The sequence below is a fragment of the Mobula birostris genome, chromosome 5 (genome assembly GCF_030028105.1).
Source record: "Mobula birostris isolate sMobBir1 chromosome 5, sMobBir1.hap1, whole genome shotgun sequence".
Classification (NCBI taxonomy): Eukaryota; Metazoa; Chordata; class Chondrichthyes; order Myliobatiformes; family Myliobatidae; genus Mobula; species Mobula birostris.
The window spans coordinates 104,479,768-104,507,168 of NC_092374.1; the positions used below are offsets into that span (position 1 = coordinate 104,479,768).

Consider the following 27,401-nt stretch of genomic DNA (forward strand, 5'->3'; position numbering starts at 1 on the left):
ATGAGGGTAGTGTAGTGGATTTTAGTAAGGCATTTGACAAGGTTCCACACAGCAGGCTTATTCAGAAAGCCAGAAGGCATGGGATCCAGGGAAGATTGGCCAGGTGGATTCAGAATTGGCTTGCCTGCAGAAGGCAGAGGGTTGTGGTGGAGGGAGTACATTCAGATTGGAGGATTGTGACTAGTGGTGTCCCACAAAGATCTGTTCTAGGACCTCTACTTTTCATGATTTTTATTAACGACCTGGATGTGGGGATAGAAGGGTGCGTTGGCAAGTTTGCAGACGACACAAAGGTTGGTGGTGTTGTAGATAGTATAGAGGATTGTCAAAGATTGCAGAGAGACATTGATAGGATGCAGAAGTGGGCTGAGAAATGGCAGATGGAGTTCAACACAGAGAAGTGTGAGGTGGTACACTTTGGAAGGACAAACTCCATGGCAGAGTACAAAGTAAATGGCAGGATACTTGGTAGTGTGGAGGAGCAGAGGGATCTCGGGATACATGTCCACAGATTTCTGAAAGTTGCCTCACACGTAGATGAGTAGTTAAGAAAGCTTATGGGGTGTTAGCTTTCATAAGTTGAGGGATAGAGTTTAATAGTCACGATGTAATGATGCAGCCCTATAAAACTCTAGTTAGGCCACACTTGGAGTACTGTGTCCAGTTCTGATCACCTCACTATAGGAAGGATGTGAAGGCATTGGAAAGGGTGCAGAGGAGATTTACCAGGATGCTGCCTGGTTTAGAGAGTATGCATTATGATCAGAGATTAAGGGAGCTAGGGCTTTACTCTTTGGAGAGAAGGAGGATGAGAGGAGACATGATAGAGGTGTACAAGATAATAAGAGGAATAGATAGAGTGGCTAGCCAGCACCTCTTCCCCAGGGCACCACTGCTGAATACAAAGGGACATGGCTTTAAGGTAATGGGTGGGAAGTTCAATGGAGACATTAGAGGAAGGTTTTTTTACTCAGAGAGTGGTTGGTGGGTGGAATGCACTGCCTGAGTCAGTGGTGAAGGCAGACACACTCGTGAAGTTTAAGGGACTACTAGACAGGTATATGGAGGAATTTAAGGTGGGGGGTTATATGGGAGGGAGGGTTTGAGGGTCAGCACAAGATTGTGGGCCGAAGGGCCTGTACTGTGCTGTACTATTCAATGTTCTATGTTCTATGATGTAACCTAATTAATACACCCTATTATCATATGTTTTGCTGATGCACCCAGAATATCCCATTATGTCTCATGGTCACTTCAACTTGCAAACCACATCTCTTAATAGCCACTACCTCCCACTGCACCCTCCACACTCCTCGCCTGGGGAGTGGAAGCCTGTGCTCTTGTTACATAGCTTGCAAACTTGTACTTTTAATTTCAAACAAATTATTGCTTACAATTTACTTTAAGAACTGAAGACTGGTTCTTGTTTACATAAGAAGCAGAGTAAGGAATATTGGTTGGATGTCCGAATTGGTCACAAAAATCTCTGATCATTTGAAAATGTCATGGCATTCTGCTAGAATGCCAAGTTTAGCAATAAGTCTTTTGGACCCTGGAAAGAGAATATTTATCACAGGGGGAGAAATCATCGGAAATTAGAGAAAGCAATGTTCATGCCTTCAAGTTGGAGGGTATCCAGATGGAATATGAGATGGTGCTCCTCCATCCCGAGGGTGGCCTTGTCGTAGCTGTAGAGCTGGTCATGGACCACCATGTTGGAATGGAAATGGGAAGTAGTTGCTTAAGAGATCTCGATAGGTACGTGAGCATGCTGAGAGATAAGCACCATAAAATGCATTCATGTAATTAACCATCTTCAGCTTCATTAGTTTAGCACGACATTGTGGACTGAAAGGCATATTCCTTTTCTGTACTCTTCCCTCTAGTAGAGTTGGTGCCCCAGAGATCCAGCAGCTCTGCTTTAATCCTGATGTTCAAGGTTTAGTGTGTGAAGTTTACATATTCTTTTCCTGGAAAAATAAATTAACTGTATATTTAAGTTTTATACTAATGTTTTCTGTGTAAATGTGTCTCTGATGCCATGTGCCTGTGATTCTACAGAAAGTAAGTTTTTCCTTGCATCTGTGTATCCATGAGCTTGTGCTGATGTCTATAATCTTGACTTGGACTTTGACTGGATGGGTTTCCGGGTACTTTCGTTTCCAACCATGGCCCAAAAATGTGCAGGTTGGTTGGTCAATTGGCTACTGTAATTTGCCCTACTGTGCAGTCGGGTGGTAGACTCTGGAGGGGAGAATAAAATGTGATCAGTTTCGGATCAACCCAAAACGCTGGAAGAACACAGCAAGTCAGGCATCTATGAAGTGGAATAAAGAGTCAATGTTTTGGGCCAAGGCCCTTCAAATTTCAACAGTTTATTCTTCAACCTCGATGCTACCTAGCCTGCTGTGTTCTTCCGGCTTTTTGTGTGTGTTGTCCTGGATTTTTAACATCTGCAGAATTGCTTGTGCTCACTTAAAGATTGGTGTAAATGGGTGATTGATGGTCAATGCAGAGTTAGTGAACCTGTTTCTGTACTACATGGACAAAAGCCCAAAATGAAATATCTGAAGTGCTGAGGGAATGCTGTACTATCAGAGATGACATCCCTTGGCTGAGTTATTAATCCAAGCCATCTGCCATGCAATCATCAGCCAACATATACAAGCTGATTCCTACTATACAGTGGTGATCACACCTCAAAAGGTGACAAATGTTACTGCCTAAAAATTATTCCTTTCCTACCAATATGTTAATTATTCAGAATAATTATTCATGGAGAACCAAATGCACACACTCAAAGCCAGGAAGAACAACAGTGATACAACAAAATTTAGTGAACAAATTTTAACCCAAACCAGCAGCCAGGATATTGATGATTTCTGATCATTTTTGTACCTCACCCAATAAAAAGCAAGTGCTATGTAGGCAACTAATCTGGTTTTCAACTTTTTTTTTGCTGGTTAATTTAAGCACGAAGCTCCTGAGGCAAGAAGTTGATGGAGGTTTTCAGAGTCTTGAGAGAGATTCATTACCATGTAATCTGCTGTTAATTCATCATCTGTAAAGGAAAACAAAAAAGAGTTTTCTAAATCCTTAGCAAAAATAGAAATGCTACCAATAGTCAGCACGAGAGATTATTTTACCAGATTATTTACTCTAAACCATGGATTGGTGTTGTAACTTTAGTTAATGGAACATCAAGCTCCCCTTTATACCATTTCTTTCCACCTGATACTGTCAGACAACCCATTAATATGTTGGCATAAATTCCTGTTTGTGGAATCTTTACACAATTATTGATCATGTTGATGTTATGTTATTGCGATAGTGTTGTACAGCTCAGAAACGGACCCTTCTGCCCACCATATGTTTATCTATGCTAATTGAACTTGATGGCATTAATTCCATATCCCTTTCCCTTGAAGAGGAATTTTTTCACCTTTTTTACGCCATGGACCAGTATCCTTAAGTAAGGGATCCATTGACCTCAGGTAGGGAACCCCTGAGCTAGAGGATAGTGAATTTGTGGAATTCACTGCCACAGACAGCTTGTGGAGGCAAAGTCATTGGATATATTTAAAGGAGATGGTTATTCGTTCTTGATTGTCAAAAGTTATCGAGTGAAGGCAAGAGAATGGAGTTGAGAGAGATGATAAATCAGCCATGATGGAATGGTATAGTAGACTCGATAGGATGAATAGCCTAATTCTGCTTCTATGTCTGGTGGTCTTATGGTCTCACTGCTTTGTTCATTCAAGTACAGGCCCAAATGTCCCTTAAATGTTGTTACTGTTCCTGCTCTAACACATTTCAAAATGAAATGTTCTTTTAAATAATCAAGAGGTAGATCATGTAGAAATATATATTGTGACCACCCCCAGTGTCTTTGAGGTTACTGAGGTTACTTGATCTCAGATGTGACCTGTTCTTTTATGGAGTGCTTTGGTACTTGGAGAGTTTTTGGCCACTTCTTACACAGTAAAACAAGCAGCTGGGCTTGTTTTAACATAGTGTGGTGACAAGAATTCCACTTAATACTCCAAGTGCAGTCAGTATACAATTCATTATACTTGGCAGTCCATAAGTACACTTGAATGTATTTTTGTTTATTACTTGAATCAATGTGCAAGTCTGTCTGGCCATAGTCTGACAAATCCAATTATCCTATACATTTGGTCAATAAACATGTCATTTTTATCTTCACTCAGTGCCGTTGTTCAGTTTAGCTCTGCTCACTCCATAGTTCCTCTCCCAGAGTCACTACAGTGACCGTTCCTAGATTAGGTAATGTCATGCATTTCTCTCAGTAACTAGGGCTTTATTACTTAATATGAATACTGTATGAATGGATAATAAGACATTAAATTATGTAAGTGTATGTGTACAGGATAAATATTGTTATATTACAGTACAGGTCCTCCATTTTATGAACGTTCGCTTTACGCCACTTCGCTATTACGAAAGACCTACATTAGTACCTGTTTTCGCCAACCAAAAGAGAATTTTCGCTTTTACGAGAAAAGACACCCGCTTTAAACTTGTGTTTACCCCGAGAAAGACTACCATGACCATAAAGCCTTGCGCTGGCAGTGTGTGCGCATACGTGTACATGCCGATTTTTTTCTACAAATCGGTTTTGGCTAAATCTTCCCAATTCTAGTAAGTGAAACTACACTGTACGTACATTATTTCTACTTTATATAGGCTGTGTATTTATCACGTCATTCCTGCTTTTACTATATGTTAGTGTTATTTTAGGTTTTATGTGCTATTTGGTATGATTTGGTAGGTTATTTTTTGGGTCTGGGAACACTCAAAAATTTTTTCCATATAAATTAATTGTAATTGCTTCTTCGCTTTACATCATTTCAGCTTACGAACGTTTTCATAGGAACACTCTACCTTTGGATAGCGGGGGAAACCTGTATTACACTGCCTCCAACACCTTTCTGGTAGATCATTCCAGACTGTTCTTTGTATGAAAAATTAATCATCACATCCCCTTTAAATTTTCTCCCTATCACCTTAAACCAATGTCCTCTAGTTTTTGGGACTGCACTATGGGAAGCAAACACTGTCCACCGATATATAATGTTATATGCCTGTATCATGTCTTCTCTCAGCCTCCTTTCACCCAGGAAAAACTGAAATAGTCAATACAATCTCTACCTATAACTTAAGCCTTTCAGTCTAGGCAACGTCTTTGTGAATCTTTTCTGCAACCTCTTGCTTAAATGCATCTGTCTTTTAGAACAGTGACCAAATTATACATAATATTCCAAATATTTGCATGGTGGGGTGGAAGTACGTCTCTACCAAAGGAGGTGTAAGGCACTCCTTCCTTCCACTAGCCTGCAGGTTATCCTTGGGTAAGGATGCTCCTATCAAGTTCATGTGAAGCAATGGGAGCAGATGGTGAATGATCGTACGAGCAGTTGGTGCTTATCACAGGCCTGGTTATGGGACCACTGACACCAGAAAGAGTATTGACAATGGCTAGGATCACCAATCTTGTAAAAACACTGCCCAGAAGAAGACAAAAAGACCACGATTGCACATATCATACGATACGGCACATAATGATGACTTCAAGTATGGCTTAACCAATTTTTATGCAGCAATGACATGATATCCCAGCTCTTATATTCAATATCTCAGTCTATGAATCACGCAATTATAGAGCACTATAGCAAATAAAGAGGCCATTTGACCCAACTAATTTGTGTTGGCCTTGCTTTCTGCCTAGTCCCATCTACCATACCATACCAGACCATAGCCTTCCATACTTGTCTTATCCACTTACTTAGTTGTTGCTGAGTCAAAATCATGGAATTCCCTCCATAACAGCACTGTGGGTGTACCTACACCTCAGGGACTGCAGTCATTCAAGAAAGCAGCTCATCACCACCTTCTCAAGGGAAACTAGGATGGACAATAAATGCTGGCTTAGCAGGCGATGCCCACATCCCATAAATGAATGAATAAATAAATAAATAAATAAATAATCCGCACTTACTCTACCCTCTGAGTAAGGTATTTCCCTTAAACATTTTACCGTTCATCCTAAATCTATGACCTGTTGCTCTAGTCTCAGCCATCCTGAGGGGAAGAAGCCTGCATGCATTCACACTCTCTTTACCACTCAGCTTTGAATACCTCAATAAGATCTCCCCTTATTCTGCTACGCTCTGGGGAAGGCAAGAATGCCTGATGTCTTCCTCATCACCCACTTTCAAAGGAGAAATATACTTGTGGCCCAAGTTTTCCCTGTTCAATAACACTCCCCGGTGTTCTTCCCTAGTTTCACTTACAAAATGTATCACTTTGCACCAGTTGGAGTTAAATTCCATCTGCCATTCCCTTGTCCATTCTTGTGGTAGCACAGGAACCTTTACAAATATTTAAAGTGATGCTTGAGAAGTAATGGACCAAATAAATTCAGTAGACTGATTTTGCAAGGCATGAGTTGTTAATCCACCATTACACAGAGATTGTTTGGGGTGTTATGTCATCAACAACAATGAATATAGAATTGAGTCAGGTTTTATAAACAAACATAAACATTTATTAAACTCTGCTCAACAATAGTGAAAAGTAAACAAATGACTAACTTAACTGCAAGTTAACAGCTATACAGTAATTTAACAAACAGCCAAACTCTGGAATAGTTCTTAAAGTGGTAAATTTGAATACAGTCTTAAAGTGGTAAATTTGAAAGTCCAAGTCATTTATACAGTCAGTAAGGTGAGACTTCCCTGAAAACTGATTTCTTTGAAGATGTGACGTTATTGTTGATCCCAGCCAAGAGATGCCTTGTCCAAAGGATTCACGACGAAGGAAACAAAACGGCTTGAAGGAACTGACCTTTTTCCTAGAGGGTGAACACTGCACAAACTTTCCTGATCTTGCAAGAGTTGTCTCAGATGCAGGCCACTATTCTTGAATGAAGATTCAATAAGGTCGATCCTTTATAAAACCTCCAAGTGCACAATCCTGATTTGATGGAGAAAGATGTGAGAAGCACGAAGGAACATCTGGAGAAACTTCTGAAATGCTTGCTTCGCTGCCGCTGCTACTGTGGGATCGAGAGTCTCTGGAGGGGAAGGCCCCAAATCCTCAGCTTTGCCTATTGCCTATTGCTGGGGCCGGGGTCGAAGCGCTCGGCAGAGATGGTGTTCGGTGCTCGGTGTCGGAGGGCTGGTCAGAGGCTTGAAGTTTTCGGACGGACTCAAGAGTCGGCTGTGCTCGGATGCTTCCGGGGTGCTGCATCAGTAGGTTTGCAGCGCTGGAAACTCATGGCAGGGAGAGTTTTTCTTCCTTCTACTGTCTGCGTGAGATGGTGGGACTTCCGAGAGACTTTGAGACTTTTTTTTACCATGCCCATGGTCTGTTCTTTATCAAGTTATGGCATTGCTTTGCACTGTTGTAATTATATGTTATAATTATGTGGTTTTTGTCAGTCTTTTAGTCTTGGTTTGTCTTGTGTTTCTGTGATATCATTCTGGAGGAACATTGTATCATTTCTTAATGCATGCATTACTAAATGACAATAAAAGAGGATTGCGTGTTCTCATAATCGAATCTAATCTAACCACCGAGCGATACCAACTTTACTCAATCTTTCGGGTTTCTGTACTTTGGTAAGGTCTTCACTCTCCAATACTAGACTGTAAAGGTAAAACAAAGGTGTAACAAACAAGAATTGGCAGCGATTGGCAAAACTGCTGGCACAACGTTTTTGCACCTTACAATAGAAAGAAAAAAACTCCACTTTAAAATGAAACTGTGTCATGAGACGAATATGCAGCAAAACTAACTAATGAACTAACTGCGTGACAACAGGGGTTTCCCCTTATATACCTGTTGGAACATGCCATCATGTGACCTCACACTGGCGTGAAGATTACATCACCCCACCATCACAAGACAATTACTTCATGCTCACAAGATACTCAATTACATCATGATCATAAGACAGTCACGAGATACCCACAAGGTATGTAACAGGGGTATATGCATTTCTCTCTGATACCATTTGTAGAAAGCTTCAAATAACATTTGTTTATTTCCAGTGCCCAAAAATAAGATTATTTCTTCTTCAGTTTCCTGGATATTTAAATACTTTGGAAAATCCATCAACTTGTTGAAATGTCTGGCACTTCATCACATTTTTGACCAAATATTGCTTTTGTTTCCCTTGAACCATAGATTTTAGAAGGTTTTGATCTTTTCCCATAACTCTCTGTCACTATATCTGAAGACGTGTATGGTGTAACAATTTACAGCACCAGCAATCAGGCTTCAGTTCCTGTTGCTGCTTGTAAGGAGTTTGTACATTTTTTCTCTTGCCTTTTGTGTTTGTTCTGGATGCTCTAGTTTCCTCCCGCATTCCAAAGATCTATGGGTTAGTAAGGGTTATTGAGTTGTGAGTATACTATATTGGAGCCAGAAGAATGGTGATGCTTGAGGACAGTTGCCTGCGTATATTCAGACTGTGGATTGTTGACTCAGACAGTGCATTTCACTCTATCTTTTGATAATTTCGTGTAAATGTGACAAATAAATCTAATAAATCTAATCTTTAGACACTAATATTTTAAAGTGTTTTCTGAGTGAATTTGGAACTTTCACTTGGTGGTGCTTGTTTCAAAGTCCGTTCTGAAAGATGACACTACTGAAAATGTAGCCCTTTAACAATATTACACTGAGATGCTTTTCTAGATTGCTAGTTGAAGAGTAAGGGGTGAAAATTTAAACCTAAATCCTTCTAACTTATTGAGCCATAGTTAACGTCTCATTGCAAAACAGATTGATCAGTGCAGATTTCTGAAATTTAGACATAGATGAATGTATTGAATTAAAACAAAAAGGTGTCTTCTAACTTACTGAGCCATAGTTAACGTCTCATTGCAGTACAGATTGATCAGTGCAGATTTCTGAAATTTAGACATAGATGAATGCATTGAATTAAAACAAAAAGGTGTTCTGCATAGCATTGCTAAAAAATCATTCAAACATTACTTAGCACACATATTGATGGATATTATAATGCAGGGTAACTGAAAAGTGTACCACAGAATGCAAAGTGACACTTGGTATTTCTTCCATCCATTTACAGATTGACCAATTTACTACCATGAAGTATAATCTCCCCTCAGATACAAATCTGGAGTTTAATGCCGTTAGATCTCTCATTCTTGGCAAGATTATGGGTGAGTTATTGAATTTTCCCTTTGATTATTGCAATTAAAAAAAAATATTCAATTTCCAGAGGGATCGCTCCCTACACGACTCCCTTGTCCATTCGTTCCCCCCCCCCATCCCTCCCCTCCAATCTCCCTCCTGGCACTTATCCTTGTAAGCGGAACAAGTGCTACACATGCCTTTACACTTCCTCTCTCACTACCATTCAGCAGAGGGGGGAGGGGAGGGAAAGAAGTGCTCAGTGGTGGGATCCTATTGGAGGTGGCGGAAGTTACAGAGAATTATATGTTGGACCCGAAGGCTGGTGGGGTGGTTGGTGAGGACAAGGGGGTCCCTCCCCCCTCCCCCCTCATCTTTCCTTTCCCCCTCTCTCTGCTTTCTGCAGGGATCGCTCCCTACGCGACTCCCTTGTCCACTCGTACCCCCCCTCCCTCCCCCCTCCTGGCACTTATCCTGGTAAACAGAACAAGTGCTACATATGCCCTTACACTTCCTCCCTCACTACCATTCAGGGCCCCAGACAGTCCTTCCAGGTGAGGTGGCACTTCATCTGTGAGTCGGCTGGGGTGATATACTGATATATTGCCTCCGGTGCTCCGGATGCAGCCTTCTATATATTGGAGAGACCCAACGCAGACTGGGAGATTGTTTCGCTGAACACCTACGCTCTGTCCGCCAGAGAAAGCGGGATCTCCCAGTGGCCACACATTTTAATTCCACATCCCATTCCCATTCTGATATGTCTATCCACGGCCTCCTCTACTGTAAAGATGAAGCCACACTCAGGTTGGAGGAACAACACCTTATATTCCGCCTGGGTAGCCTCCAACCTGACGGCATGAACATTGACTTCTCAAACTTCCGCTAATGCCCCACCTCCCCCTCGTACCCCATCCGTTATTTATTTACATACACACATTCTTTTTCTTTTTCTTCTTTTTCTCCCTCTGTCCCTCTCACTATACCCCTTGCCCATCCTCTGGGCTTCCCCCCTCCCCCTTTTCTTTCTCCCTAGGCCTCCTGTCCCATGATCCGCTCATATCCCTTTTGCCAATCACCTGTCCAGCTCTTGGCTCCATCCCTCCCCCTCCTGTCTTCTACTATCATTTTGGATCACGCCCCCACCTCTCAATTTCAAATCTCTTACTAACTCTTCTTTCAGTTAGTCCTGACGAAGGGTCTCGGCCCGAAACATCGACTGTACCTCTTCCTAGAGATGCTGCCTGGCCTTCTGAGTTCACAAGCAACTTTTATGTGTGTTCCAACATTTGCAGATTTCCTCGTGCTTGCATTCAGCAATGAAAGAGGCCACTTAGCTCATTATGGCTGTACCCACTCAAATACTGGCTGTAAAGAATTTTCAATAAATCCTATTTCTTGCAACACTGCAAGGTTTACCCTCTGCACCCAACACAGTATCCTCCACCATTTCATCCACTTCCAACATGATCTCTCCACCAGCAGTATCTTCTGCTCTTCCTGCTTTTTCTGCTTTCAACAAGGACCACATCCTTTGTGACTCCCTGATCCAGTTTTCCATAAGACCATAAGACCATAAGACCATAAGACAAAGGAGCAGAAGTCGGCCATTCGGCCCATCGAGTCTGCTCCGCCATTTTATCATGAGCCGATCCATTCTCCCATTTAGTCCCACTCCCCCGCCTTTTCACCATAACCTTTGATGCTCTGGCTACTCAGATACCTTTCAATCTCTGCCTTAAATACATCTAACGACTTGGCCTCCACTACTGCCCGTGGCAACAAATTCCATAGATTCACCACCCTCTGGCTATAAAAATTTCTTCGCATTTCTGTTCTGAATGGGCGCCCTTCAATCCTTAAGTCATGCCGTCTTGTACTAGACTCCCCCATCATGGGAAACAACTTTGCCACATCCACTCTGTCCATGCCTTTCAACGTTCGAAATGTTTCTATAAGGTCTCCCCTCATTCTTCGAAACTCCAAGGAATACAGTCCAAGAGCGGACAAACGTTCCTCATATGTTAACCCTCTCATTCCCGGAATCATTCTAGTGAAACTTCTCTGCACCTTTTCCAACGTTGGCACATCCTTTCTTAAATAAGGAGACCAAAACTGCCCACAGAACTCCAAATGAGGTCTCACCAGCGCCTTATAGAGCCTCAACATCACATCCCTGCTCCTATACTCGATTCTTCACTGCCGACTCAAACTGGAGGTTAACCTTAAGGATATCCTGTACAAGGACTCCCAAGTCCCGTTGCATTTCAGAACTTTGAATTCTTTCCCCATTTAAATAATAGTCTGCCCGTTTATTACTTCTGCCAAAGTGCATAACCAAACACTTTCCAACATTGTACTTCATTTGCCACTTCTTTGCCCATTCTTCCAATCTATCTAAGTCTCTCTACAAACTCTGCGTTTCCTCAGCATTACCGGCCCCTCCACCTATCTTCGTATCATCAGCAAACTTAGCCACAAAGCCATCTATTCCATAATCCAAATTGTTGATGTACAATGTAAAAAGAAGCGGCTCCAACACAGACCCCTGTGGAACACCACTGGTAACCGGCAGCCACCCAGCCAACCCTTTAGTCCCACTCTCTGTTTCCTGCCAATCAGCCAATGCCCTATCCATGTACGTAACTGTCCCGTAATTCCATGGGCTCTTATCTTGTTAAGTAGCCTCATGTGTGGCACCTTGTCAAAGGCCCTCTGAAAATCCAAATATACAACATCCACTGCATCTCCCTTGTCTAGCTTACTGGTAATTTCCTCAAAAAATTGTAATAGGTTTGTCAGGCAGGATTTTCCTTTGAGGAATCCATGCTGAGTTCTGCCTATCTTGTCATATGCCTCCAGGTACTCTGTAACCTCATCCTTGACAATCGACTCCAACAACTTCCCAACCACCGATGTCAAGCTAACAGGTCTATAATTTCCTTTTTGCTTCCTTGCCCCCTTCTTAAATAGCAGAGTGACATTTGCAATCTTCCAGTCCTTCAGAACCATGCCAGAATCTATCAACTTTTGAAAGATCATCGCTAATGCCTCCGCAATCTCCACAGCTACTTTCCTCCAGAACACGCGGGTACATTCCATCTGGTCCGGGTGATTTATCTACTTTCAGACTATCCAGCTTCCTGAGTACTTTCTCTGTCATAATTGTGACTGTGCACACTTCTCTTCTCTGCCACCCTTGAGCATCCGGTATACTGCTGATGTCTTCCTCAGTGAAGACTGGTTCAAAATACTCGTTCAGTTCCTCTGCCATCTCCTTATCTCCCATTGCAATTTCTCCAGCATCATTTTCTATCGGTCCTATATCTACTCTCACCTGTCTCTTACTCTTTATATACTTGAAAAAGCTTTTAGTATCCTCTTTGATATCATTTGCTAGTTTTCCCTCACCATCTCCTGGTAGCTTCTACTTCAACCATTGGAGATACAGTATAACACCTGTTTATTCACCTCTTTCCTCTTCATCATCCAGAGACCTAAAAAGTCCTTAAAAATTTACACGTTTGAAACTTTGAAAAATGAGGCATTTTGTAATCTCGCAATGTGGTCTCCACAACACTGGTGAAACCAAGTGTGGATTAGGCAGCCATTTTACAGAACACCTGTGCTGTGTACACAATGGCCACCTCGAGCTTTTGTTTCTTATCAGTTTATCTCTCCTTCCCACTCCAACACTAATCTGTCTATCTTCAGCCTTTTCCATTGCTGTGGAGGAGCTGAATGCAAGTTGGTATGTGAATATCTCATATTCCACTTGGTTAGCCTACTATCCAATAGTTTGAACATTTGAGTTTTCCGTTTTTATATAACCAAATTGCATGATGTTCTTCCCCAACACACCTTCACCTGTCCATTTGGGTTATCTTCTCCCTTTGCTCAGATCTCTCATCCTCCCATTTTTATTTGTTCATCATCACCTTCCCACCTAGATCCATCTGGAACATAACAGATCTCTTCCACACGACTCACACTGCCAATACACCGCCAATTGTCTGTTTTTGAAAAATAACAGATGGAATTTAGTGCAGAAAGGTGTGAGGTATTTTATTTTGAGAGGGCAAAACTGATGGGACCTACACAGTTACAGTAGAGCACTGAGGAGTGTGATAAAACAGAGGGATCTAGGACTACAGATCCATAGTATGTTGAAGGTAGAGTAACATGTAGATGAAGTTGTAAAGAGAGATTTGGCACATTGGCTTCATAAATTAGAGCATTTAATTGGGATATTATGTTGAAGTTGTAAAGGACATTTTTGAGCCCTAATTTGGAGTATTGTGTGCAGTTCTGGTCACCTATTTACAGGAAAGTTATCAATTAGATTGAAGGAGTACAGAGAAAATTAACAAGTATGTTGCTACGACATGAGGTCCTGAGTTATAAAGAAAGGCTAAATAGATTGGGACTATTCCCTGAAGTGTAGGAGAATGAGTGGAGATTTGATAAAAGTATATAAAATTATGATGGCTATAGATAGAATAATTCCAAGCAAGCTGAGGTTGGATGAGACTAAAACTAGAGGTCGTGGGTTAAGGGTGGAAGATGAAATAACTAAACAAGATGAATTTAGCTTATAAATTATCCAGCTCTCCTTATTCTCCATATTTGTTTCATCCCTCAGTCTGGTCCTTGACTAAGATTTAAGCACAGCTCGGAAGCAGTAGGGGAGCACTTACAAGATAAATAGAGAGATAAATACTTTTAGGGGGAGAAGACTTCTGGGGAAGAACTTGGGATAATTGACTAATACTTTCAAAAACCAGCACTGAACCAATGAAGTGAATAGCCTCCTATTGTGCTAATTATATAATTCCAGCTGATGATACACCTAAACCAGTGAATGACTGTCAGCTCAGGAATGAAGGCAGATGCTTATATTTGTACTGGCAGCAGTCATTATAGCCTGGGAAAATTATGTACTAAAAGTAAAAGAACATCTGGTCCCCTAGTGCATGAGATGGCTGAACAAACAGCAGCAATGCCAATAGCCCGAGTGCTCTGCTGTGTCAGGCAAAATGTATCAACAATACAGTGAAGAAATTAGAAGATAGATGCCTAGAATTTCAATTACACATCGCTGTTTATTTTCAGTATGAAAATTATTTTTATATATCCTGAATTGGCTATGACCTTATTAAACACAGAGCAGTACAGCACTGGATAGGCTATCTGGTCCGTGATGTGTTCTGACCTTGATGCCAATTTATACCAAATATCCTCCTCCTGAGTATCTTCCATATCCTTCCATTTCCTTTATATTCAAGTGCATTTTAAGCTCCACCAAACTACAAACATACCTGCTGCCACTAATACCTCTGGTAACTCATTCCAGGCATCTATCATCTTCTGTATAAAACTTTTGCCCCTCATGTCACCTTTAAACTTTCCTTCAGACCCCTCTCCCAACCTATTCTGATGTTTGCAATTTCTACTCTGCAATTTCTACTGTCCGCCCTATCTATGACTCCGATAATTTTAAAAAAAACCTTGTCAGGTCTCCCCCCCTACCCTCAGCCTTTGACACTATTGAAAACAAATTCAAGTGTGTCTAACCTTCTCGCTCCTGTCCTCTTATCCAGATAGCACCTAATCATGTTCTGCATCCTCTCCACAGTCCCAACATCCTTCCTATAATGGGACAATCACAACTGCACACTACACCAAGGATGATCTGACTGAAGTTTTATATAGTTACACCATGTCTTCCTTATTTGTTGTACTTGCCATCCCTATCAATGAAGGCAAGCATGCCATACAACTTCTTTTGATACAGTTCTCATAGCTAGATGAGCCACTTCTGATCCTAAATGGTAAGTTTATCTGCTCAACAGGTGCTATGCCTACCATGTTACTGTTTCACCATCTCAGCTAAGGCATGTCCTGACGAAGGATCTCGGCCCCAAACGTCGCCTGTACCTCTTCCTATAGATGCTGCCTGGTCTGCTGCGTTCACCAGCATTTTTTGTGTGTGTTGCTTCACTGAACCAATATTTTTGGTTGTCGCGCATGTTCAATCTCATGGAATAGCTGCACACCAGTGAAATTATAAAGACATTTGTCAGTTATTTCAACATATTAGCTTGGCCATTGAGAAATATGGGTTGAAATTACTCCAATGACATTTATCCATCTTGAATTTAACCCAATAGGCACATACACTTGTCTTTTCTGGTTTAATTTATTTTTTGCAGATTTTTTTTTGCCCCTATGCAAGCTTACATACAGTAGATAAGAAAGATCCGCATTTAAGTGGATCTTTCACATCTTTTCAAGATAACCAAAACCTGTTCATATGTGCATAAATTTTGAATTACAATCACTGTTGTGATGTGGGAAATGTGCAGCCAAACTCCCGCAAGCCACGAAGTAGAAATATAGAAACATAGAAATCAACAGTACATTACATGCCCTTCGGCCCACAATGTTGTGCCAACCATGAAACTGCTCTAGAAACTGCCTAGAATTTCCCTAAAACTATGTAATAATTAGATAATATTACTTGTAACAATGTTTTGGAAGAACAGTAGCCAGTACACAAGGAATATTCCCGTTGTACTGTGCAAAATGTCATCTTCTATCTCAGTCAAAGTCTAGATGACTGATTCCACAATACACCAGCACATCAGCCTGGATTTTCATGGTCAGTCTTGGGTGAATTTCGAATCTAAACTTTTCTGAAGTGTGTTACGTATCCCGTAACTGGGTTGCCAAACCAGCAGAAATGGATCACTCAGTTGGAGTCTGCACTACTGGAACTAAGAAAGTTTTATTAAAGAAACAAGCAACACAGTACTCTAATCGAAAGGATAATAAATGCAACAGTTCAGCAACGATAAACACACATGTACACAGAATTAAGATAACAGGATCAATCAAGCTCTATCGTCGTCTAGGGGTAAATGACCAGTTTCAAAGTGACGCAAAGTTCAGTTCAATTGAATTCAGTTCAGTTCGCAGTAATCACTGCCATGGCAATGGACAGTGTGGGGGGAAGGAGAGAGAGAGTAAAAACGAATGAATATTCAAACGGCTTCCACACAGACCTTCGATATTCTTCGCAGTCAGCTTTCGGGCGAGCCCTTTGTGATGTCTTCTGAGGTCACTGACTGTGACCCCTCCATTTCCAGATACGATCGTTTCTCTGCGGTGAACCTGGCACCCAGGCAAGGGCGGACACACATACCAGGTTCCCGCCGATCGTGCCTTTCCACCCTGTGCGTCTATGGCTTGGTCACCCGACCAGCCTTCCAAAACTTCCCACCGACTTATGGGAGGCGCACCGCTTCCAGGGTCTCGTTACCTCGTGGTGGCGTGTGTGTCTTGCCTTAGCGAACCTGTCCCTTTTTATCCCCCTGCTGGGGTATCGCCTGTCCATCACTTCAAACAGTTCAGGGTTCAAAGGGGGAGCCGATCTTGACAGCTCTCCTTCCGTTAAACTCTCCCGTCCCTTCATTAACAGCTCCAAATGCTGCTCCATTGTTTTCCTTATCTCTCTTTCTCCTGAAGACGAGTGGCAGACCAACTGTTGATCCCACTGGTGCCAGCACAGGCCAGCTAACATCTTAATCTATGTGTATTCTCGTCACAAGTGGTTGGGGCCTGAAAGGGTAGATTCTAATGGAGTATGTGGCATTCAAACCGGAATGTGTTTTTGAGATAAGGGAAAGAGTATTTACTTACGATTGTGACATGGTGTTGTTGAGCAAATTTGATGAAGTGGCAAGTCTTTCCCTGCTTGTCATTTCTGTGTGTTCAAGTGAATAAAATTAGCCTGTAGCTAAATGACAAGTAAATAACCATGTACTGTACTTGTATATCAGTTCACACGCAAGATCTTGCCTTGCGATGTTTTTCCAACAGAGTAAAACTGACAAAGCAGTGGCATTTTCCCATGGCTATTTTAAATCTGTCAAGAATATTCTTAATCACATCTCATTGATACCAATGAAATTAGGGAATATTTATTATTTATTTATTATATCAAGATGATATTTGGTCTACTAATGAATCACTGTGACAAATTAAGCTACAGCCCTTCGGGTGCCATGGAAGTGTAGCAGTTAGGGTGATGTTATTACAATGTGGAGCATTGGAGTTTGTGCTCAATTCTGCCATTCTCTGTTAGAAATTTTTATATGCCTCATGTTCACGTTGGTTCCCTCTGGGTGCTTTGATTTCTTCCCAAAGTCCAAAGACGTACTGGTTAGTAGGATAATTGGGCATTGTAAGTTGTCCTGTGATTAGGTCAGTTTACTGGGCCTAATCAATTCTCATTGAGCCAGAAAGGCCTGTTCTGCACTTAAATAATAGAAAATGAATAAAGTAATACAAATAGCTTGGAAGGTGAAGCCATAAAGACTATTTCCAAAGAATACAGTGTCATGGAATTATAGAGCACTACAGCACAGTACAGGCCCCTCAGCCCACAATATTCTGCAGACCTCTGTTTGCAATGTGTGGCTTTAGCATACCTTCTACTACTTTCATTTAAACAGGAAAATGTTAAAAATATTACAGCTATCATTCTTTCTGTCAAGGCAAAATGAAATATTCAAACAGCTGTTGGCTGTTTTGGTTGAATAATTGCTCTGCTTTACACTACACAAAGATTTTTGTGTATTTACCAAGCAAATTCTGATAGTATATATGAACAGCATTGACAGTTTGCCGTGATTCATGTGTTTTGTTTATTCACATCAGTGGGTCTATTAGCATGACATGTTAATGAATAAATTGATTAATTATTGCATGAAAAAGAGTGACATGTTTGCAACTATTAGGCCAAAGAACAAATGGACTGCCTGAAGTGTATGGGCTGGGGATGTTGAAGAAATGAGAAGCTCGGTCAGGTGGTGCTGGCGCTGAATGACAGAACAGGAAGAGAAACCACGTGTTACAACAGTAGTTAGCAGAAAAGCTTCTCAGAAAAGCTTACAGTATGTCCAACTTGAACTGGATGGGCTACAGCAGTAGAAGACCATGAGCATACACTCAGTAGCCACTTTATTAGGTACATGAGGTACCTAATAAAGTGATTACTGAGTCTATTTATGTTTGCTACTCTCTTCTTTTCTAGAACCTTTGAGAAAGCATGTGGTCATTTATAATAATACTGTTTTTTCAGCCTATTGTCAATTTTCTTCAATGAAGTTCTTGTACTTAAACTTTGGTCAATGACCTCTCCTGCCCATCCTACAATTGCCAGCAGGCAGAAGGTACCACAGGATAAGTGTAACTCCCAGGTTCAGCTAGCGGCTTAATCTAGGGGAAGACAGCCCCTGGCCCGACCAAATTTAAGAAATTTTGTTTGGGTGGGTGCTGCATGATGTGTTCCCCTGTTACAAATCAGAACCACGAAATAACAAACAGTACCCGATATGAAATTAAACAACTAAGCTTTATATTTCTTAATTTAACTATAGGCCTAGTAAAGAAAACAAAAAAAGAAGAGGGACCCATTCTCATGAAACAGTCTAATGTGCAACATTGGAGCTCACGGTTTTCCCGTCTGTTCATTCTCCATCGATTTCTCCCCAGGCGCTGTTGACTTCCGACCCCATCCTAAATCCACTCTGTCCTGCAGTCTACAACCACCCCCTTCTGATATCGTCTCTCTTCATCCTCCGCCAAACAAAAGACCGCAAAACCTTCTCTTGGGTACACAAGAAAGAAAAACACCTCCCCTCATTGGCCAGCGCACATTCCAAAGCCCCAGTTATATCTAGTCATAACCCCAACACTGAGCTACAGAGAAATTATTACGTTAGTGGGGAAACCTTTCGCAAGTCGTTATATAGAAACAAAGACAGTTAAGGCTGGATAACAGCTTCTTTCCCCAGGTGGTGAAACATCCAGGCATCCTGCTATCACCAGTACACATTATTTATGACAACAGCGCGAGGGGCAGTGTACTGTTGTAAATTTAACTATATGTTCTATATGCAAGCGTACATCTACAGAATACTTCTTCTGTATCTAGTAATACTGTATTAATAGTATTTTATGTGCTGTATGTGATATTTGTGTTTTGCACCTTGGTCCATGAGGAATGTTGTTTCTATATGTGTATATAGTTGAATGACAATAAACTTGAACTTGAATTTAAGATGCTAATAAATGAAAAATATTATTCTAGCTGTAAACATCAGTAAACTGATTTATTTCTATGGTTGGGAGATGGCTTTGTATATGTCTGGTGCACAAGGAACCCTGTGACTGTCAGGGAAATGATGCATATTCATCAGATAAGCAATGTATATTGATGACCTCTCTTGCTAAAAGGAGATCCGAAGTGTCAGATCTTTATCTGTAGATATGGCATGAAATTAGTTCCGGTTTCACTCAAGGTGTTGGTTTACAACCCAAATCTATCTTAGAACTGAAGCTAGGCACTCGTTTCAATTATTTTCAGTGCTATAGTGGGCAAAATTATTTTTCCCTTTTAGATATGCAATTATTATGTAATTCGTCTCCTTTTAAAAGAAAAGGCATATAATATTTATGTAATCAATTGTCAGTTGTATTACTCTATAAATATTGAGAAATGAAATTAAAATATGAATGCCCTTTTATTCTCCATTGTCCAGGTTATTAATCACATTAACTACTGGTGATAGTTTAAAATTATATTGAATAGATTGAATCTTAACAGCAACTTACACTCAAGTTCAGTCTTTAACATCGTTAGTTATCCCTAGGCAGTTCAGAGAGAAAATAGATTCCTCTCAAGATAGAGAAACAGATGGTGAGACTTGATTTAAGGTGGAGTTTAAAGAGATATTGACACTAAAGCCCTACACCAAGAGAATAGTTAAAAAGAGCGAAGAGGTCAAAACATGCTTAGTATAATGTGCTTACTCCCATCAAAAACATGGAACTCAGACCTCAAGAAGGAAGTCTTTCACAAGGTGAAAATAGTCATCCTCTCTAATGATCTTGGATAACAGCTCCCTGACATGTTCAACAACCAGAGCACTACTCAGTTAAATGGACCAATAACCTGCAGTTATGGCATTTAATGTTCTCAAAAAAGCACCAGTTTAGAAGTGGATTTTTTTTTACCTCTAACAAGATGGAGCAACTTTCTTCACTTGAAGCTGTGCAACTCTCAAATCACAAATAAACTTAATGATTAGCATTAAGTGTGAGGACATTAGTGCTAAATGGGATTGCTCTCTCCCACATCATGATGGTTGTTTTTTTGGAAAAAACTCTTGCAGTCTTACACAACCCCAGTTCAATTTAAATCTTTTTATTTGTGCAAAGGACATAGTTTTCAGGTAAAGGCCAATGTTTGATTCCCATCACGAATTGTCCATGGACTGAGTGTTTTGTTTGAATGTTTCAGAGGATTTTTAAGAGTCAAGAGTGTTACGTACCCCATAACTGGGTTGCCAAACCAACAGAAATGGACCACTTAGTTGGAGTCTGGATTACTGGAACTAAGGAAGTTTTATTAAAGAAATAAGCAACACAGTATTCTAATCAAAAGGATATAAATGCAACAGTTTAGCAATGATAAAACACACATGTACACAGAACTAGGATAATAGGATCAATCAAGCTCTATCGCAGTCTAGGGGTAAATGATCAGTTTCAAGTGACGCAAAGTTCAGTTCAAATTAGTTCAGTTCAGTTCGCAGTAATCGCTGTTGTGCCGTTGGGGCGGAGAGAAGAGAGAGAATGAAAGCGAATGAATATTCAAAACGGATTCCAAACAGACCTTCGATATTCCTCACAGTTAGCTTTCGGGCAAGCCCTTTGTAATGTCTTCTGAGGTCACCGACTGTGACCCCTCCGTTCCAGATACGATCGTTCTTCTGCAGTGAACCCGGCACCCAGGCAAGGGTGGACACACACACCGGGTTCCCCCCCCAACCATATCTTTCTACCCTGTGCGTCTATGGCTGGTCCCGCCACCAGACCTCCAAAACTCCTACCAACTTGTGGGGGTACACCGCTTCCAGGGTCTCGTTACCTCGTGGAGTTGTGTGTCTGCTGCCAGAGCGAACCTGTCCCTTTTTATCCCCCTGTTGGTGTATCGCCTGTCCATCAAACTTCAAACAGTTCAGGGTTCAAAGCCATCGGTCTCTGACAATACTCGGATCTGTTTCTCCTTTTCGTTAATCCCTCTCGTCTCTCTCTTATTAGCATCTTGCATGTTCCCCCTTTGTCCTCTTATCCGCATCAATCTTCTGATAACTGGTTCTTTTGTCACAAGAGTAACAAACATGACATGCTGGAGGATCTCAGCAGATCAGGCAGCACCTACGGAAAGGAATAAACAGTCGATGTTTCAGACCAAGATCCAGGATCCCCTTGAAAGGTCTCAGCCCGAAGTGTTGACTGTTCTTTTTCCCATAGATGCTGCCTGACCTGCTGTGTTCCTCAGAATTTTCTGTGAGTTATTCTGGATTTTGAGCATTTTTGTTTTTAAGAGTCAATACTTTTATTTCTAAGGAGCTATGTAAAACTAAGTAAGAATAACAAGCTTCTCACTAAAGTGTATCAATGAACGAATTTCTTTCTAATATCAATTCAAGAATTTTGTGAATGATGGCAGCAGTGCTCTTTCTATATTTAACATAATTCATTTCATTAACTGAAATAAAATTCCCCAGCAGCCAAAACGGTAGGCTTATTCAGAAAGTCAGAAAGCATGGGATCCAGGTAAGTTTGGCCAGGTGGATTCAGAATTGGCTTGCCTGCAGAAGGCAGAGGGTGGTGGTGGAGGGAGTACATTCAGATTGGAGAGTTGTGACTAGTGGTGTCCCACAAAGATTGGTTCTGGGACCTCTAATTTTCATGATTTTTATTAATGACCTGGATGAGGGGGTAGAAAGGTGGGTTGGCAAGTTTGCAGGTGACACAAAGGTTGGTAGTGTTGTGGATAGTGTAGAGGATTGTCGAAAAATGCAGAGAGTCATTGAAAGGATGCAGAAGTGGGCTGAGAAGTGACAGATGGCGTCCAACCCGGAGAAGTGTGAGATGGTACACTTTGGAAAGACAAACTCCAAGGCAGAGTACAAAGTAAATGGTAGGATACTTGGTAGTGTGGAGGAGCAGAGGGATCTGGGGGTACATTTCCACAGATCCCTAAAAGTTGCCTCACAGGTAGATAGGGTAGTTAAGAAAGCTTATGGGGTGCTAGCCTTCATAAGTCGAGGAACAGAGCTTAAGAGTCGCGAGGTAATGATGCAGCTCTATAAAACTCTGGTTAGGCAGCACTTGGAGTACTGTGTCCAGATCTGGTCGTCTCACTATAGAAAGGATGTGGAAGCGTTGGAAAGGGTACAGAAGAGATTTACCAGGATGCTGCCTGGTTTAGAGAGTATGCATTATGATCAGAGATTAAGGGAGCTAGGGCTTTACTCTTTGGAGAGAAGGAGGATGAGAGGAGACATGACAGAGGTATACAAGATATTAAGAGGAATAGATAGAGTGGATAGCCAGCGCCTCTTCCCCAGGGCACCACTGCTCAATACAAGAGGACATGGCTTTAAGGTCAGGGATGGGAAGTTCAAGGGGGATATTAGAGGAAGGTTTTTTACTCAGAGAGTGGTTGGTGCCTGGAATGCACTGCCTGACTCTGTGGTGGAGGCAGATACACTAGTGAAATTTAAGAGACTACTAGACAGGTATATGGAGGAATTTAAAGTGGGGGGTTACACGGGAGTCAGGGTTTATGGGTTGGCACAACTTTGTGGGCCAAAGGGCCTGTACTGTGCTGTACTGTTCTATGTTCCATGTTCTATGTTTACAATCAGGTATGGAATTATTTCTCAGTATCATCAGTCCAGTATGGTAGATTCCTGATGCAGTAACTTAATCGGCTCCATACAATGCAGTATTGGAGGCTAAATATGCTTCGAGAACTCTGTTAGAAGTGCACCTCTTCTTCATTTCTTGTCTCTGGCATTTCGCTTTCTGTGGGTTAAATTTCTCTAAGTTCACTTGAGTCTTTAGTTCTAAATCAAACAAAATCAACCTGCTGATGAGGGCATTATATCCAGATTTAATGTGTAGAAATCAATACTAACAACAGCATCATTAGCCTTTGTCCTTTGTTACTTCAGTGAATTATGTTATTTTAGAAGAACGCATTAGGGGGTATGACATGAATCAGCACCAAGGCAAATAGGCCAAAATGTTGCATCAGCTGGAAACAGCCTCTGTTTAACCTTGAAGAACTTCCATAAGTTCTAACTAAGGTCATATGAGCAGCAAAAGCTCATGAATTTCCTCCAAGGTAAAATTGCCATTAATTAAAGAAGGGGTTGGGGGGTGGGTACGGGTTGGAAGGGAGGGAATGGAGTTCTTAAATCAGTGCAGTCAGGCATCAGAGATTGATTTAAAAGGTGCTTGTCACATAAATGTTGCAGCAATCCCTTCCATGCAAAATGTAATTTCTTTTGGGAAATTTTCTCCCGCATGGTTTTCTTTACTCACCTAATGGATCAGGTTGGTGCATGACCTCATCTGCCTTAATAATTATTCCACAGGTCGGCTTTAAATGTGAACAGTAGGGGAGTTTAACCCAAACCTCGCTTCACCCACTGCCCATGCTTTTCAGATGTTTTAAACACATCACAACTTCAGTCTGATGCAGAATTAATCAGACTGTATTATCTATATCCTGTCCAAGAACTCATAGCTTAGTAAACAGAATAATTCCATCAAATGTCATCCCGATTCAGATTGTATGCAGTTAGTCCACATTGCACCACTGATGGTCCATGTTTATTTGTCCTGTTCCCATGTGAAAACAAGGTGTTAAACAAGTGTGAAGAGAAATAGATTTCCAAATGGTTAAACACTTTAATTCAATTCCCCATCCGCATTCTGTCATATTGGTACTTGGTCTCCTCCCCTGGCGCGATGAGGTTGGAGGAACAACAACTTGTATTTTGTCTGGGTAGCCTCCAACCTGTTGCCATGAACATCAGTTTCTCTAGCTTCCAGTGATTTCTCGCTCTGTGATAGATACTCATTTTCCAGGACCTGAGTGGCTTATTGCTAAACTTGGGTTTTTAGCAGAATAGTGTGGACTTTCCAAAGAATTAGAGTTGTTGGTGATAGAGTTAAGCTCAAAACAAGCATTCTTTGCTCAGCTTTTTGTTGTAATCAAGAACCAGTTCTTAATGTAAATTGCAAACAGCAACCAGTTTGAAGTTGGAGGCACAGCTTTGCAAAGTGAAGTAATGTGGAGTCTGTGTTAGCCAAACAAAAAACAATGGGATTATGTCACCTAGCATACTAAAAATGGTTACAAGTTGGGATGTTTGTGTACTTAGAAGGGCAGTTCTCACAGCATTAATTGTGGAAGTTTGGGATTTCTGTCACCAGAATTTGTGTGAATTACTTTGTCCCAGCAAAAGTATCTGGAAAATACCACATGCAGATTTTGCCATCTAGTAGAAAATAGTATAAATATTAAAAATATTGGGGATTGTTAGGAATGACAAGGAAAATGACAGAGAGACAGATTTACAGAAGAGGAACTAGAATTCATTCCTCAGCCTTCAGTTTCTGCGACAGACGACTCATTTCTCTGTAACTCATTGGTATGCTCTTCTCGTTCGTAAGAATTGTACCTGTGTTTGGAAATCCTCTGTAGTTTGTAAATCTTTTGTAATTTTGAAATCTTTTATAAATCAAAAGTCCTCTGTGAGTATTAAGTGTGTGTTAAGAACTATTTGTCTCATTTTAAATGTGTATCTCTAAAATCTAAAATAAACAGTTTTTAAACTACTTTGTTAGCTGGAAGTACCTTCTCCATGGTAGGAAAGAGGAACCCACCACTCAAGCAGTGTGTATTGAGAGCTAAAATCATGCCACAACAACTAGACAGGGAACACACATCAAAGTTGCTGGTGAACGCAGCAGGCTAAGCAGCATCTCTAGGAAGAGGTGCAGTCGACGTTTCAGGCTGAGACCTCTCGTCAGGACTAACAGTACCTAGTCGACTGTACCTCTTCCTAGAGATGCTGCCTGGCCTGCTGCGTTCACTAGCAACTTTGATGTGTGTTGCTTGAATTTCGAGCATCTGCAAAATTCCTGTTGTTTGCATTTTAAACTAGACAGGGAAGTAGGTTTGTCCTTGAAGGATACAGTATAATCTTCCTATAGCAAAGGTACCTGTAGGTATTTATCTCAGATAAGGTTTAAAATCTGCTTTTGACTTGAGGACTTTGCAGACAAGGAACCCAATACCATCACATTATATATCTGTGAACTCTCCCTGTGTTTTAATGGATGACTTACACCTTCAATGCCCCATATCTGCTCCCTGATCATCCTTACTTCAAAAACTCCCAAATCAATATTCATGCATAAAATAAAGCATGTTTTTATGATCACACAGATTAATTGAATATCTTTAAAATATTGCTATATCTGAGAGTTGTATTGAGACACATTGAGAACCTATTGGAAGCAAACTTCTGTGAATGTCAGTTTGTGACCAACGAATTCTACATTATTGTTGCTTCAGAAAGGAACAACAGACTTTTTACTCCCAACTACTGCTATTTGGCTTTCCCACAACCATGAATTACATAATTAATTTGTTACTGAAATGGTTGTAATTTCAGCAGATACTAGACACTAGGCACTTGAATACTACAGCACAGTACAGGCCCTTCGGCCCTCGATGTTGTGCCGACCCATATATTCTAGAAAAAAAGATACTAAACCCCCACTACCCCATAACCCTCTATATTTCTTTCATCCATGTGCCTGTCCAAGAGGCTCTTAAATACCCCTAATGTTTTAGCCTCCACCACCATCCCTGGCAAGTCATTCCAGGCACCCACAACCCTCAGTGTAAAAAAACTTACCCCTGATGTCTTCCCTAAACTTCCCTCCCTTAACTTTGTACATATGCCCTCTGGTGTTTGCTATTCATGCCCTGGCAAACAGGTACTGGCTATCCACCCTATCTATGCCTCTCATAATCTTGTAGACCCCTATCAAGTCCCCTCTCATCCTTCTACGCTCCAAAAAGAAAAGTCCCAGCTCTGCTAAACTTGCCTCATAAGACTTATTTTCCAATCCAGGCAACATCCTGGTAAATCTCCTCTGCACCCTCTCCGTAGCTTCCACATCCTTCCTGTAATGAGGTGACCAGAACTGAACACAATACTCTAAGTGTGGTGTCACCAGAGATTTGAAGAGTTGTAACTTGACCTCTCTACTCTTGAACTCAATCCCCCTATTAACGAAGCCTAGCATCCCATAGGCCTTCTTAACTATCCTATCAACCTGTGCAGCGTCCTTGAGGGATATATGGATTTGAACCCCAAGGTCCCTCTGTTCATCCACACTCTTAAGTAACCGACCATTAACCCTGTTCTCAACCTTCTGGTTTGTCCTTCCAAAATGCATCACCTCACACTTATTCGGATTGAACTCCATCTGCCACTTTACTGCCCAACTCTGCATCCTGTCTATATCCTCTTGTAACCTTCGACAACCTACAGCTCCATCCACAACTCCTCCAATCTTCGTGTCATCCGCAAACTTACTCACCCATCCTTCCGCCTCTTCATCCAGGTCATTTATAAAAATCACAAAGATTAGGGGTCCCAGGACACATCCACATGGCACTCCACTAGTCACCGGCCTCCAGGCAGAATACTTTCCTTCCACTACTACCCTCTGCTTTCTTCCTTTAAGCCAATTTTTTATCCAAACAGCCAAGGTTCCACTGATCCCATGCCTCATGACCTTCTGGATGAGTCTCTCATGGGGGACCTTGTCAAATGCCTTGCTAAAATCCACGTAGACCACATCTACCACCCTACCCTCAGCAATTTCTTTTGTTACCTCTTCAAAAAGCTCAATTAGGCTCGTGAGGCACAACCTTCCCATCACAAAGCCATGTTGACTATTCTTGAGTAGACTGTACTTCTCCAAGTGATCATAGATCCTGTTCTTAAGAATCCTTCCAATAGCTTGCAGACCACCGGCGTAAGCCTCACCGGTCTATAGTTCCCGGGATTCTCTCTATCACCTTTTTTAAACAAGGAAACTACATTTGCCATTCTCCAATCCTCCGGCACCTCCCCTGCAGCCAAAGAGGATTCAAAGATCATAGCTACTGCTTCAACGACCTCTGCTCTCACTTCCCACAGCAACCTTGGCTATATCACATCCGGCCCTTGGGACTTATCAATCTTGATATTTTTAAGTAG

At 41.3% G+C, this 27,401-nt stretch overlaps 1 protein-coding gene across 1 annotated transcript in view; it reads left to right on the forward strand.

Moving 5' to 3' along the window:
- Nucleotides 1-27,401, forward strand: part of LOC140198395 (contactin-associated protein-like 5) — a 1,369,276-nt gene that overhangs the window by 1,133,386 nt on the left and 208,489 nt on the right. The window contains exon 22 of the mRNA XM_072259488.1: nucleotides 9,122-9,215. Within this exon, the coding sequence (XP_072115589.1) occupies nucleotides 9,122-9,215 (94 nt within the window). The remainder of the gene's footprint in view (nucleotides 1-9,121; nucleotides 9,216-27,401) is intronic.